This window comes from Pteropus medius, unplaced genomic scaffold (assembly GCF_902729225.1).
Source record: "Pteropus medius unplaced genomic scaffold, Ma_sr-lr_union100, whole genome shotgun sequence".
In the NCBI taxonomy this organism is placed as follows: domain Eukaryota; kingdom Metazoa; phylum Chordata; class Mammalia; order Chiroptera; family Pteropodidae; genus Pteropus; species Pteropus medius.
Window position 1 is genome coordinate 368,341 of NW_024345479.1, and position 13,994 is coordinate 382,334.

Sequence of the window (13,994 nt, forward strand, 5' to 3'; positions counted from 1 at the left end):
GTAAAAGAGACAGAGACAGAGATGTGAAGGGAGAAGAAGCAAATATAGAGAAGGTATGGCCCAACAGACCTAGCAGAAGTCCTTTTTCATCCACTAGTTCAAGGTGACAAGGTGAGCACCAGAGTCACCTGGTTTGCCTGAATGGCCAAAGGGAAAGGTGTGTAAGGTCTGGGCTAGACCCATAGATGAGATGTTTTGTGTCTGGAGGGGCCTATGTCCTGCCTCTGTTGGCCATTATGGGCCTGCTGCCTGAGCCAGGTGGACAGGTGAGGACAGCACATGGCCGGCTTTTATTCTCAAATCCTTTGTAGGCTTTTATGCATATGGAGAACAAGTAGGGAAGAATTACGCTTAATCTGTCACTCTTCTGACTGCCTCCTTCTTTAGAAGTGCCATCGATTCTTGCTTCAGGAATTGTTAGCATTGGGGTGAGGTCTGAAGGATGGGTTTTATGAGTCAGGAACCCCTTGAAATTCTTTTCAAATCCATATGTTTATTTTTTCTGGGGAAGTTCATAGCAGATTCTCAAAGAGATCCATGAATCAACAAAGATTAAGAACTATTGGCATAGGGCAAGCAGAAGGAATGCATGAATTTATAGGGGCCTTGTTCTCACAGCTGAATATAAATGAATGGAATATGGCAGAGTAGTAATGATCAGTTTGGTGGCTCAGGGCCTATGGATTAGCAGCTGCTGCATTACTTGATAATATTAGTTACCTGACAACACGTGGGTTAGAGGTAGTGGTTAGGAACTTGATGAATGAGCAGGGGACAACAACAGTGCATACAGAGAAATAAATACTGTGTGTCCAAAGGAACATAGCTGGTTGGGTTAGAACAGTCACTGTGGGGAGATCTTGGAACACAATTGAACACCAGAGCAGACAGAGTATTATAGTGTCCTTGAGACTGATGTGTTTACAATCCATGAGAGGACTAGGTCACGAGGATTTCCAGGGGGCCACACAACTTCAGTTAAGGTCATTCCCTGGCTCTGGTGGGGAGACCATCTCGTTCTGTTGCCTATGGTTAAGGCCTAGGAGCAGAAGTAGTAGTCTGGTCTTTCTTAGTCCCTTGACCTAAACCCTATTATTTTTATTTCTACTTCATCCTTTTCATGAACTTCAGGGTATTTTTTCATACTACCCCTGTGGCAGTGCTCTCTGTGATTCTTTTCCAGCCTCGGGAGGCAGGCTGACGAGATACTCAGAGTAGTACCATTTCTAAAACTGTAATCTAAGTTTTGGGGAGCAGTTCTCTCTCAGCTCAGGAATCCTAAGCAAGGATGGGACATACAGGGAGTGGGGATTCTCAGGAAGAACTGCTGATTAAGGAAAAGAAGAAAAATCCTTTTTAAGACTTGGGGTAAGATGTGAGGCTGTTCTCCTCATTGGTTCAGCTGCACTTTGGTGATACCTGAGGCTCTCTTGCTCCTCATCACCTCCTTCCAGCCTTCTCTTGACTGTGGCTATGCTCCTTAAGCAAGGCAAGTCATTGCAAAGTTGTTTTAGAGGACCATATCCAGTTGGCAATTTTGTTTTACCCTGTGGGAGACCTTCCAGCTTAGCCAGTTCTGACTGCCCCTTTTTTCCAACTTACTTTACAGGTCCAGCCTTGGAAGTGCTCTATTTTCCACAGATAGCCCCGTTTGGTACAGCTGTCTACAGATCCAGTTCATGATTTATGGCTATTATTTGATCTTGTAGGAAGTAAAATACTCATAGTCACTAGTTTGTTTCCATTCAGGAGTTAGTGGCACTTCGTATAATGCACGCACTGGGAAAATTTCCAAAGGATCAAATATCAGAAATTCAGCTACAACAAGCCATTTGTTTTCTGATACCATAAGCTATTCAGTGTAAAAATCCTAGAATATATCTTTTCTTATATCATGCATAAAAGGAATAAAAAAAAATTCATTTCTAAAGTTGCATAAATTACATCTCTTCCCTTCTTTTCCCTTCTCTTTGTAAAGAGTTTAGGATTAAAATCACAATATTCCTAATCTACAGGCTAATGGTAAACACACGAATTTATCGTGGGTTACACAATTATCTGATTGTGCAGCAAGTCTTTTGTCTTATTAAAGGAAAGGCAGGGAATAGAAGCTCAGGCCTTGACATCATTCTTTCATTTATTCAACCAATGTTTGTTGAACAGCTGTCATGTGTCAGGACTTGTGGCGGATATCAGGGATGCGTAGATAAAAGACACAGTCCCAGCCCACAGAAATGCATAGGCCAGCAGGGAAGACAGGGAAGTGAATCATTAATTGAAACATACTGGGGTAATTGTCAGGAGAGCAGGAACAGAGTGCAGGTAACCCCTCATTTCAGTGGAAAAGCAGTAGCCCCTCATTTATTTTATTGTTTTTACCATTGTTACACTTTTATCAGAAAAAAATTTCCATGTAGAGAAGTGAATTTTATGGATTAACCAGGCTTATCTCTCTAGATCTCATAACTTAAAACATTTAAAAATTATTTTTGATGGGAATACTTGTCAAATGTATACTTCTCTTGTTTCTTAAATGGAATATACTGAATGAAATGCAGTCTCTTCTTGTTGACCTGAAGCACGTGCATGAACATTAGCCTTTGTATCTGGACCCACAGACTCCTTTAGAGATATGTTCACCCCTAAGCCAACTGGCCCCTTCCTTATTGCTTTTTATAATTTTTCAGTCTCTTCTCTCCTCATCTGGATGATTGCGCTGGCCCTCTCTGCTTTTAAAGTCCTCAGTAGTCCTCTCCTTTCTCCTTTCAAATTTGTGTTGGTCTAGAAATTCATACATCTAAATAGATCAGACTTTTGTTTAAAATAAGAGTAAGTAGACTATGAGTCAAGACTGGACAGGCCCACCTGTGAGTAAAGTACATAATCTTGAGTACCTGAACTTGGCAATCAGAGTGCCTTCTTTCGTTTTCTTTCTGACTGGTATTTACATTCATTTGAGGGATGTTTCTGAGTGTCCACCATGGGTCAGACACTAGAGATATAGCAATGAACAGGTCAGTCCTTGCCTTCAGGGAGAAAAAAACAAAACCAAAGCATAAAATAATGAAGTGTTGTGTGACATTTATGGCAGAAAAAGTACAGGGAAAAGTACTGGTGGAACATATATAGGGAAGCTGGAAGTCTTTTGGAAGTGACACTGACGTGACCTGGAGGATGAATCAGGAGCCAGCTAGGTGAAGGAATGGTGTGGGGAGGAGAGATTCCAGAGGAGGAGACACGTGGTGAAGTCTGGGACATCAGAGTGTGACTGATTGAAGTACTTGAACGAAGCCCAGCGTGGTTGGAATGATGAGAGTCATGGAGAGGTGTGGCACAGAAATGGGTGGGCCGGTTCTTCTGGAGGGAGCATCTTCCAAGTGATGGAACAAGCATCACTGCAAGTGTCCGAGAAACTACAGTATTCTCAAGATCGGCTGAACCATTTGATCTTGAGTCTTATTTGTCTAAGCGCTGTATACTTTGGGAAGCCATTGGATTAGTCAGGCTGTGAGGGGACCACAGAATTAAAATCAGTTGTCTAACATGTATCGATTCTGCTTTATAGTGAAAGAAACGTATCTATTCAAATAATTTTAAAACATTTCTATTTTCATATTTTCCTTATTTGCAGAAATTAGTTCTGAGGTACAAGTTGGTTTAATGTCGAACTTTTAGAAATTAGAATTTTCACAAATATTTGTTTTTAAACAATATTTTTTAAAAATAAAGAGCTAACATGTTTAGAGAATATTAAGAAAAGAGAATTTCTTATCTATATATTTTCTACACATGGAAATAGATTTATGAAGTTTAGGTCATGATGTAAAAACAAATGTAATGTCAAATTGATTATATAACTATATTATGCAACTCACTTTATAGAGCACTAGTTCCTTAGTTATGAAGAAGTTGCCTTTTCTATTATTTTGATTGAATCACAGTTATATGCAGATTAGAAATTACCTCATAATTGCCTCACTAAACTGGACCATTGGCCTCAAAGTGATATTTTATTTTATCAATATTTAAATTCTTACAAAGGAGCAACACTTCATATTTGTAGTAGACTATTGCATTGATGGTCCCTAATGAATCCTGCCTCCCAATATTCATGTCTTTATATAGCTTCTCCCTTATTGACTCTGTGCTTGGCTATGAGACTTGCCTTGGCCAGTGTGCATGATACAAGCACAGGAGGGTAAATGGTGCATACCCTCTTGGAACACTGTCCTGGACTCCTATGTAAGGAAGTGGATCTAGTCTACTGGAGATTGGAAGGTCATGAGGAGGAGAACTGAGGCTCCCTACCCAGCACCAATTGCCAAACATGTGAATGAGGCCAACTTGGACCGCCTAACCATTCCAGCCACCTATAATAGCCCAAGCGAGCCAGAGGAGACCAGCAGAACTGCCCAATAAAGTCACAGAATCAAGAGAAACAAGAAGTCAGTATGTCTCTATGTTTTTTGATGAATTTTCATGCAGCAATAAGTAACTGGAACAATGTCCTTTTACCTTGTTCATTTTAACCTTAGGGGCAGACTAAGACAGAATTATGAACAATGATTGGATATGTTCCTTTTAAATTGCTCTGTAGGAGATGGAAAAAATTTTACACACGGAATGGGAATTATTTCGATCTAATAGTAAACTTTAAATTAAGAAGTTAAAATTTACTAGATCTTTTTCCAATTTGAAAATTGTTGAAGCATGCGCTTATAAATATTATGGTATATGTTATACCTTTCTTCAAGATATTTTTCTTATAAAAGTAATGTATTTTCACTGAAGAAAAATAGAAAAGACTGAAAAATTTAAAAAGAAAATAAAAAAGAAATCAAGCATTATCTCGCAATCCAAATGTCTATTGATAATTATTTTGCTGTATTTTCTCTCAGAAACTTCTCTGTGCTCCATGTCATGTTTTTTCATATTTAAATTAGGCTGAAGAAGGGCGAATGTGGATATAAAATGATGACACAAGAGAGCCATGTGATGGTACAATTAAATATCTTGATGACGGAGGGAGTTATAGAAAGGTACATGTATGATAAAATTGCATAATTACGCATACACAAACGAGTACACTGCATATAACTGGTGAAGTCTGCATATGCTCTGTAGATTGTGCCAATGTCATCTTCCTGGTTTCGATAGTCAACTTCAGTTATGTGAGATGTTAACGTCAAGGGAGGCCGGGTGAAGGGAGACCTCTCATACATTTCTTTCTGTTTTCCTGAAAATCTATCATTATTTAAAGAAAAAAAAAGTCTTAGAGTTGTGGGCCCTACTTTTCCCTTTATATTTTCATTTTTAACAGATAGAGACTATCCAAGTTTCATATCCACATGTCTTAACTACTTTCAACAAAAAAAGTCTTAATATATTTTAGAATTAACCACAAGAATACCTAAGCATTCTATAGAATACATAGGGTTGTATTCGAGAGTATCGAAAAAAGAAAATTACACGACCAAAATAATTATAACACTAACACTAATTATAACACCAGAATAATGTGAAATTATGTATCTGGTGGACTGGAGACAGAAAAGGGAGTGTTTTGGTTGAGCATGGGGAGGAGGCCCTGTCTGTGCCTGGTCAGGAAGAGGGAGGGAGTGGAGGAAATGGGGCAGTCTACCGAGCAGAGCTGGTCTGGGGCAGCTCAGGGCAGGGCAGGGCAGGGCAAGCCAGAGTTCCTGGGGAAAAAATGATAAAGAGCAGATCGTCAGCATGCCAGCAACAGCATCTGAGCGGGAGTGGAAACTTCAGAAAGGACTGGCAAGACAGACAAGAGCTGTGATATCGGAGTCTGCCAAATATTGGTTGCAGAAATTTAGGGAACAGGAGGAAGTAGAAAGAAAAGGGATGTCATTTGAGAGGAAAAGTCCAGATAGAGCAGGTTGGTGGCTGGAGTGTCCTAGCTAACTTTCAGGGGTTCCTTTTTGCTCAGAGAATGAAATCCAAACTCTACATGGCATAAAAGGCCCTGCATGACATGTGTGGTCTGACCTCATTTCCCGTTGCTCCCCCAAATTCACCTTCTGAGTCTTCGCAGTTTCCAGAAACTGCTGTCCTGTCTTTAGGCCTCCTTCCTCTCTCAGGTGCTTCCCTTTGCCTACCATGCTTTCCCCTGTGGGTGTCAGTGCGTTAACTGCTCTCGTGCCTACAAGGCCCTGCTGGCTTCTCTCTCTGAAGCCTTCTGTAGTAGCTGGGTTGGGCCACAACCCCCTTTCTCTACCTGTGGCTTTCCCTCAGCCCCAGGTATACCCTGGTGGCCCCATCTGACAGGTGTCAGCTCCCCCATCCCAGATGTTGGGAAGCGGGTGGTCGAGCTGCAGAAGAGAAGTGAACTCCACCTCCCATTCCCCTGCCCAGCCCGGGCCTCTGCGTGCGCTAGTCCTTTCTCTTACATCTCCACTTGGGAAACTTTCCCTCAGAATTCAAGGCTATCAAACAATCATTTCTCTGTGACTGGCCTCCCACAGCCTTTTGTTCTTGCAAACGTTCAAGAAATATTTATTGAGAACACACTGTTGTGATAGATTGTGTGGAACTTCTTCCAGTGAAGGGATTGTCACACATCGAGTCCCTTCCTTCGTACAGTGGTCAGCCCATCATATATTGGGCAGTCATTGCACTCCCTTCCAAGCATCTCTTTCCAGATGGGGAAGACCACTTACTAGCCTCACCTCAATCCACTTTTAAAGTTACAATCCTTAAGTTTTAGATTCGTTTAAATCACTCTGTTTTGGGTTATGTGCTTCCTACTACTAGATCTCTGTCTTACGCATGTTCGAAGGACCCTGGGGTCACATCACACTGATGTTCTGGGAACATCACCTTTAAGTGGTTTGTTTTCTCTTCTCCGTTTAGTCAAAAAGAGGTCCCTGTTCCAGGATTTTTCTGTTTTCTCTCCAGCTTTTCCGCAGCAGCCCTTGTCTCTCAGAGGGGACTGTTACTTCTGTGGCTTGCAGTCTCTCGGACCACAGGGATTTCTTACCACCAGCACCACCTGCTGCCCTGATTCCCGGAGGCCTCCCTCCCTTTCCACCTGGCCTCCTCACTGCCCTCTAGTTGACATGCTTTGGGGTTTGCCGCTGGCCAAGTATAGGGAGGGACTGCGCTGGTGTGGAGTGATGGGTAATCTGGAAATAGCCTTGGGGGTGGGGCTTGGCCCTGAAGCTGGCATTGAGGTGTTTGCCTGTGCTTAAAATGCCTGACACTCAGCAGTCAGAAAATAGAAGCAACTTTGCAGACCCAGTTAGTTCTCCCTCCCAGGGAGGCCCACCTGTGCAGGGTGTTTACCCCTCTGTGTTGGGGACTATACAACTATTCACACAAAATCTTTACTCTGGACTAACTAGGTGTTTCCTATGCCGGGGGCTCCATACTCTTTAACTGGATACTGCAAAGGAGGGCCCTGGCATCGCTTATGGCCTGGAGGTACGCCAGCAGGCCACTCACAGATAGCAGTCTTGTGGCATCTGCAGGCTCATGATCCCCTGCTCACGCAAATGCCCCAGAAGCACATTTGATAAAGGAGGAAGAGCAAGGCAAGGTATCCAGTGGTACATGGCTCAGAGGTGGAGCCAAGGGACCAGGTAGGTGTGTGCTGGTTTTCTCTGAAGTCATCTTACTCTGTTCTGGGAGAATAGATGATTGACATCCACCAGACTGGATTTCCCAAGTCAGCCTCCTGCAGACACTGGCAACTGATAGTGACAGGCTTGTGCTTTGACTGCTGTAGTTAACAGGCTTCTGGCCTTCCTGCCACCCTTCAGCCAGGCCAGGGCCTGGCTTCTGATCATCTCTTCTCTGCCCAGCAATCTTGCAAGGATTCCTTTTGTTCATAAGGATTGGCCTGTATGTTGCTTACTCTGTTCACCCCCAGGCCAATAGTGAGCAACAGGGAAAAAAAATCTTAATTTGTCCAACATTCCTGGGTATTCTTCAGCCTCTATAGGGAGCTGCAGATGCCTTCTAGGGCTGGTGCACTTCACTGCAGAGCTGCTGAGCTCTGCCAACCCCAAACGCTCATCCACAGGGCCTGACCCTCTGGCTTTGGCCCCAGACAGCCTGGGGTCATGAGGATAAGAAGACAAGTACAGGTCCTCAGCTACTTTGACCTGGGTGATGGGAACACTTTGCAGGTATACATGAAACCAATGGAGGTTGACACCCACCTCCCCCAGATTGTATCTACCCTATCTGCACAGGTATTCAGGGTCCCCACATCCTGACAACCACAGGTCCATCTGATGGCTCCAAAAGATCTCAGAAATGGGATGATTCTATATCAGCCTGATAAGGTATCACAAAAGGCAGGATGCACAATGTTTAGAAACATTGATGCCAGTTAGGCAGATCAAAGTTTCACTCTAATTCTGCCATTTACTAGCTGGGTGACTTGATAAATTAACCACTCAATTTCCTCATTAAAAAAAATAGGATTAATAGTATCTACCACTTCAGAGGGTTGTCACGAGGATTAAACAAAATAATGTGAAGTACTTAGCACAGTGCCCGCATGCATGTTAGCTAATGCTACTACGATCCTCACCTTTAGGACCTAAGACGGGCCCTGACGATCCACCACAGTCTACGGACAACCTGCTTTGCCCTTTTGATCTTTCAAATTTAAGCCTCTACCTATTTACTACTTCCCCACAATCTGCCACCAGAAGTGGAAGGCCTTGGTCCTTTACGTAACCAGAGGCCATTGGAGAACAGCATCATGGTGCCTTAGCTATGGGCCCATTTTTGGCCCTTCTTAGAGCCTAGGCTTTAGGTTTGGTCTCCTGACTCTAGCTGCCTGACCTGGGCTCTCCTTGACTGGCTCTTGGGCAGTGCTTTACCTACATGAAGATTAAAGGCACTTGGGCTGAGTCTATTGCTTGCCTGGGGCCTGGGAGGTCGGGGGTGGGGTGACCACAGGCCTGTTGCCCTGATGATTAATAAGACACTCTGAGGTGGGAATGTGAGACCAGTGGAATGAGTATCTGATACGGGAGGGAGAGAACTGGGATCGGAGTGTCAGATAGAGAGCAAAGTAATATCTGTGGGTCTTTTTACCCTGCAAATTTCTCAGGTGTGTCTACCCCACCCACGTTCTTCAAAACAAGGGAGAAAGAAAAGCTAGGGGAGGTGTTTGCTCAGAGTTGAAGATGCTGCAAGTGGAGGAAGAAGACTCTGTCAGTGATGGAGAGAGAACAGGCATCCCCCTTCCCCAGTTATCCAGGCCTTCGGGGACCAGCGCTTGATTAATATCCAGTGCTTTATTAAACATAAATAGTCTTATGAGAGGAGAAATAAACGTGTCCCCAGTACAACAGAGAGTTCATGTAGGTGTGTTGATGAGAAAGAGATGTGCGAGGTCCCTTTGCTTTGAGAGGGTGGTCAGTCAGGCCAGGCCTGGGCCAACCAGTAAGGCAGATGAGGGTCCCTGTCCTGGGGGGACTCACTGCTCCTGGGTGCCCCAGGAGATGTAGTCTGGCCGCGTGGCTGCATGGTACTCATCGATGAGCTGCTGTACAATCTCCCGGGATGTGTCCAGCTCGTCGAAATTCTCCTTGAAGATGTCCTCCTTGCGAAACTGCTCCAGGAAGGCCTCCCGCTTCCGCAGCTTGTCATACTGGCGACAGGTCCGCTCGAAGAGCTTGGGGTGTACCGAAAGCAAGGGTCACAAAGAACTTCAAGGAATAAATGGCCCTGAGAGCCAGGGAACCAAGGCTGGGCTAGCTCCGCAGTAAAAAAGCCAGAAGCAGAGTAGCAGGGATACAGAGAGGTGAGGCACAACCGGGAAAATGATTATGGGAAAATAGTTACAAACTGTGAGCCTCACCGAGGAGATGCTGGTGTGGTTGGCCATCATGAGCCCGCTGACTCGGTGGGCAGAGGGCAGGTAAGGAGACTTCCTCGACAGGGCCACCTGGATGCTGGCTGGGCCCCAGGGGATGAAGTTGGCCAACTTCCGTTCCCGGATCCTCTGCAGGCTCTTGTGGACCTGGGGTGGGCACAGGACTGGTGGTGGTCGCTTCTCCTCTACCCCTGAGGGTTCCAGGGCTGGAACAAAGGGGCCTCGCCTACCTGTGTGGGGTCCACCTCCCCCTGGATGATGTTGAGGATGGCGATGTAGCAGTGGTTGGTCTGGCGATCCCGGCCGGTGGACACCATCACGTTCTTGGGCTGCAGCAGCCGCCTCATGACATCCAGGACCGTGGTCTTCCTCACGCTGGCCACCTGAGGGGACAGTGGGCCACAGGGACCAGGCCGGCACTCAGGGCACAGTCCAGAGATGCATGGATGGAAGAGTAGGCAACACATGTCCCCCACCAGACCCGCGGCAGTGTGGTCTCTTGGGGGGAGCGTCTTTAGATTCAGGTCTATATCGAGCCTCTGCTGTGAGATCAGGAATCTCAGCCCTGCTCAGCTCGGCAAACTCGTGCCCCTCTGTAGGAGCATAAACAGACCCCGCACATCCCAGGCCCTGCAGGGAGCCAGGGCAAGAGAGGAGGACAGTAAGTCCGCACAGAAGTCATTTAGTCGGTGCCAGTCCCTGAGCACAGGGTCTCTGGGGACTGCAAAGGGCAGGTCCTGGGGCAGCAGGGAGGAGAGCAAGGCTCGCTTGGGGCCTACTGGGCCCAGGGCCAGCTCGGACTGGGACACTGAGGGCTGCTCCTACCGACTGGTCTGTGGTGAGGGGGGTGTAGCCGGTCATGAGGAAGTGGAGCCGCGGTGTGGGAATGAGCGAGGCGATGAGGCCGATGAGGTCGTTGTTCATGTAGCCGGGGTAGCGCAAGGTGGTGGTGCTGGCTGACATGATGGTGGACACCTGGGGACAGGGGCGCCACGTCATCCATCTTTCTTGGGGAGGCCTCCCATTCCCAGATGGCACTGCAGCAAGGAGGGGTTCCAGTCTAAAGGAGTCCAGGAATAGGGGCTCACCAGCTGGTTGATCTGGGAGAAGGATGGGTTCTGGATGTGCAGGCGGTCCGTAGCGATCCGGTTCAGGGCTGTGTTGTCCAGCACCACCTGGGGGGACAAAAGAATGTGATAGATTTTGGGGATTAGAAAGAACAGGAGCTTTGCCTGAGCCTTGACTCTTAACCTTAATTTCCCTTGAGCCTCATAGCCAGAAAGACCCATCCAAAAGGCCTTTGCACAGGACTGAGGCCCAGGAGGCCTCAAAATGGAGTTTTTAAATGCCTAAAGATGAAACAGACAGGGGCGCTGGGAGTAGGGAAAGGTATCCAGGACTCACCACGCAGTCTGCGTTCTGGGTCAGCCTCTTGAGCGTGAGCAATGAGTTGTAGGGCTGGACCACAACATCGCTCATCTCATCCTGGTTGGGAAAAACTGAGTATGTCTGCACCAACTTCTTGGGATACCTGGTGGGGGTTGACAGAAGGTCAGGGCAACAGACTGAAGGCTTGATAAACACAGAGCTCCCAACAACTGTTTGGAAGCAGCTAAATCTGGATGGGGAAACTGGTGTGGGCCACAGCATCAGCAGAGAAGGGAGACTTGACTTTTGTAAGTCTGTAACTTTTCCAAAAGGCAGAGAGACATCTTAGAATCTAAGGTTCTAACTCCAAACTGCTCTGGTTCCAAGCCCCAAGAGTGGATCAGGTTCTCAGTTTATATCTTGACTTTCCTCACAACAGGATGAGGTAGTAGGGCCCTTTTTGGATCCAGTGACTAGGAAGGTATATCTAGAAGGACTCCCAGTTACTTGAGAAACCAAGTCCGTACCTGTCATTTAGCCGTTCTAAAAGGTAGGAGCCCAGGCCAGAGCCTGTCCCCCCTGCAATGGAGTGACACAGCACGAAGCCCTAAATGGGAAAGGAGCAGTCAGCGTCTAGGTATCTAGTGGCAGGATTTCATACTGTACCCATCCCACAATTTCCTGGACTCCTATCTTTCTGAGCCCTCTCCTCCACTCCCCCTGCCCAGAGCTTAGGATATTGCCTTATTTCCATTAAGGTCTGGTGGCTTCTGTCCAGTGCAAAGGGTACACAGGTGGGTCTTGCACCTAACAGGTGGTTTCTAGAGGGTATTGCCAAGCCTTCCCTATGTCAGTTCCCAACAGCATTCCTGAGACACTCACCTCTAGACTGTCACTGCCATCTGCCTCCCGGTCTATGATGTCAAAAATATCCTCGTGGATCTTCTCTCCCTGCATAGACATGGGGTCAGAGTGGGACAGGACCATGGGACAAAGACCTCACAACAGCCACCATCAGTTCTTCTTATAGCACCTACAAGTCCTTTTCTGGAGCAAAGAGGCCCTGTTTTTTATTTGCATTGAGCAATATAACAGTGGTTAGGAGCAGGCGCTCTATCTCCAGACCACCTAGGTTCATGTATTAGCTCTCATTCTATTTAGCCGAGTGACTCTGAGCATGTTACCTAATCTCCTTCTACTTCAGTTTCCTTATCTGTATAATGAAGGTAATAATACAGGTCCATATACCCTTATCTAAAATTCTTGAGGCCTATGTTTTGGAATCAAATATTTCTGATTCTAGAAAAGTAATATGGTACATATATTGTATGTTAAGTGAAACTTCAGTGAAGGGGGTCTCATGTCAAGCACAATCAAATACATTAATATTTCTGCAAAGAAAGGTATGAATAATGACAATAAACTGGATATAAATGATAATAGCCTGTCTCCACTGAGATTTGGTTTTGTTGCTAAATGGGTTATAACTTGTCTTACACTTTGTTTTTTGGATTCTGGAAAAGCATATACGAGTCTGTGGACCTGTAGTACCTACCTCTATGGCTGTTGGGAGGTTTAAATAAGTGAAAATTACTTGGTATGCCTGGCACACAGCACTAGCTAGTGTAGTCTCTTAACAACGTGACATAGTTGACTTAGAGAAAAAAACTCTCAGCCAGGTCTCTCTCCCTTTCCCACTCATATACCCTCTGATTTCATCTCTTTCTGAGAAGTCATAGGGCCTGTCCTCACGCAGGAAGAACCTTGCAGGTCCTGCTAGGGGAACAGCAAACGACCTGGGAGAATCCACTGGCCCAGTTGTTGCCAGCTCCTCCTCCATGCTCCGACAGGTAGATGTTCTCTGGGTTGTAGAGCTTGGCATAGGGGGAGTTGAGGATGGAGTGGATCACGCGGGGCTCCAGGTCCAGCAGGACGGCCCTGGGGATGTAGTGCTCATCATCTGCCTGTCAACAGAGTCAGGAGGAAACGTAGTCAGAAAAGGCCAGCCCAGTCCTCCTTCCTCCCAACTCTGGCTCCTACCTGCCCTCCCTCCTTAACAGGCTGCCCTGGCTCCTTTGCCCAGCGAGTTTCCCCGTACCAAGCCTCTGCCGTTCCCTTAAGGCCCCCTGGGCCACTGCCAACCCTGGCTAAGTCGCTTGGAGCACCTGGTAGAAAAAGACGTCCTTGCGGTCAGTGCCCTCGGTGGCGAATTCCTCCACGATGCCTTCGGGGCTGATACCATGCTCGGCGCACAGCTGTTTCCAAAACTCGAACCCAACTGCGGGGGAGGGACAGACCGAGGAGAAAGAAGATATCTGGGTCTGGGCAGGTTCCAACTAGGAGCTGGGGGACCGAGTGCCTGGGTCCAGGGATAGGAAGTCAAGCTTCAGGAGTCTCCCATAACAAAGGAAAGAGCTACAGGGCCAGCGACTGGGCGAACTGCCCCTTGGGGTCGAGCAACTGGACACTAGGTCAGGCATATCCCGCCTTTCGGAGAACTACGATTCTGGGAAGGGCAGATGGGAGTCCAGGATCCCAGAGCGAGACCCCATTGAATCTAAGGAACGTGGCTAGTGGAGGGGCCGGAGGTTTGCTCACTCTGATTGCCGCACTGGCCCAACTGTAGGGTGATGATTTCCCTCGGCATCGCTCCTCAATCACCAGCGTAACAACCTCTCTCCCGCTAGCAAAGCCGCCGCTCGCCACACGACGCAGGCGCCAAACAACCCGCTCCGCCCACGAACTTTCTCTGTCCCAATGAGAAGTG

The 13,994-nt window shown here is 46.7% G+C and overlaps 1 protein-coding gene across 1 annotated transcript; it reads right to left on the reverse strand.

Moving 5' to 3' along the window:
- Window positions 1–9,258: 9,258 nt before the first annotated feature.
- Window positions 9,259–13,986, reverse strand: LOC120611086 (tubulin gamma-1 chain). The gene is made up of 11 exons (XM_039873433.1): window positions 13,826–13,986; window positions 13,393–13,505; window positions 13,024–13,191; window positions 12,110–12,178; window positions 11,755–11,834; window positions 11,264–11,390; window positions 10,948–11,034; window positions 10,685–10,834; window positions 10,090–10,242; window positions 9,845–10,006; window positions 9,259–9,658 (listed from the first exon to the last, which is right to left on the reverse strand). The coding sequence occupies exons 1-11, from the start codon at window positions 13,872–13,874 to the stop codon at window positions 9,461–9,463; spliced, it is 1,356 nt and encodes a 451-aa protein (XP_039729367.1). The 5' UTR covers window positions 13,875–13,986; the 3' UTR covers window positions 9,259–9,460.
- Between the last annotated feature and the right edge of the window lie 8 nt (window positions 13,987–13,994).

Coding starts and splice junctions, on each gene's coding strand:
- LOC120611086 (XM_039873433.1), bottom strand. CDS start 13,874: ATGCCGAGGGAAATCATCACCCTACAGTTGGGCCAGTGCGGCAATCAG. Junction 13,506..13,825: donor GGGCCAGTGCGGCAATCAGA/GTGAGCAAACCT, acceptor CCTCCCCCGCAG/TTGGGTTCGAGTTTTGGAAA. Junction 11,035..11,263: donor CCCAGAACGCAGACTGCGTG/GTGAGTCCTGGA, acceptor TTGTCCCCCCAG/GTGGTGCTGGACAACACAGC.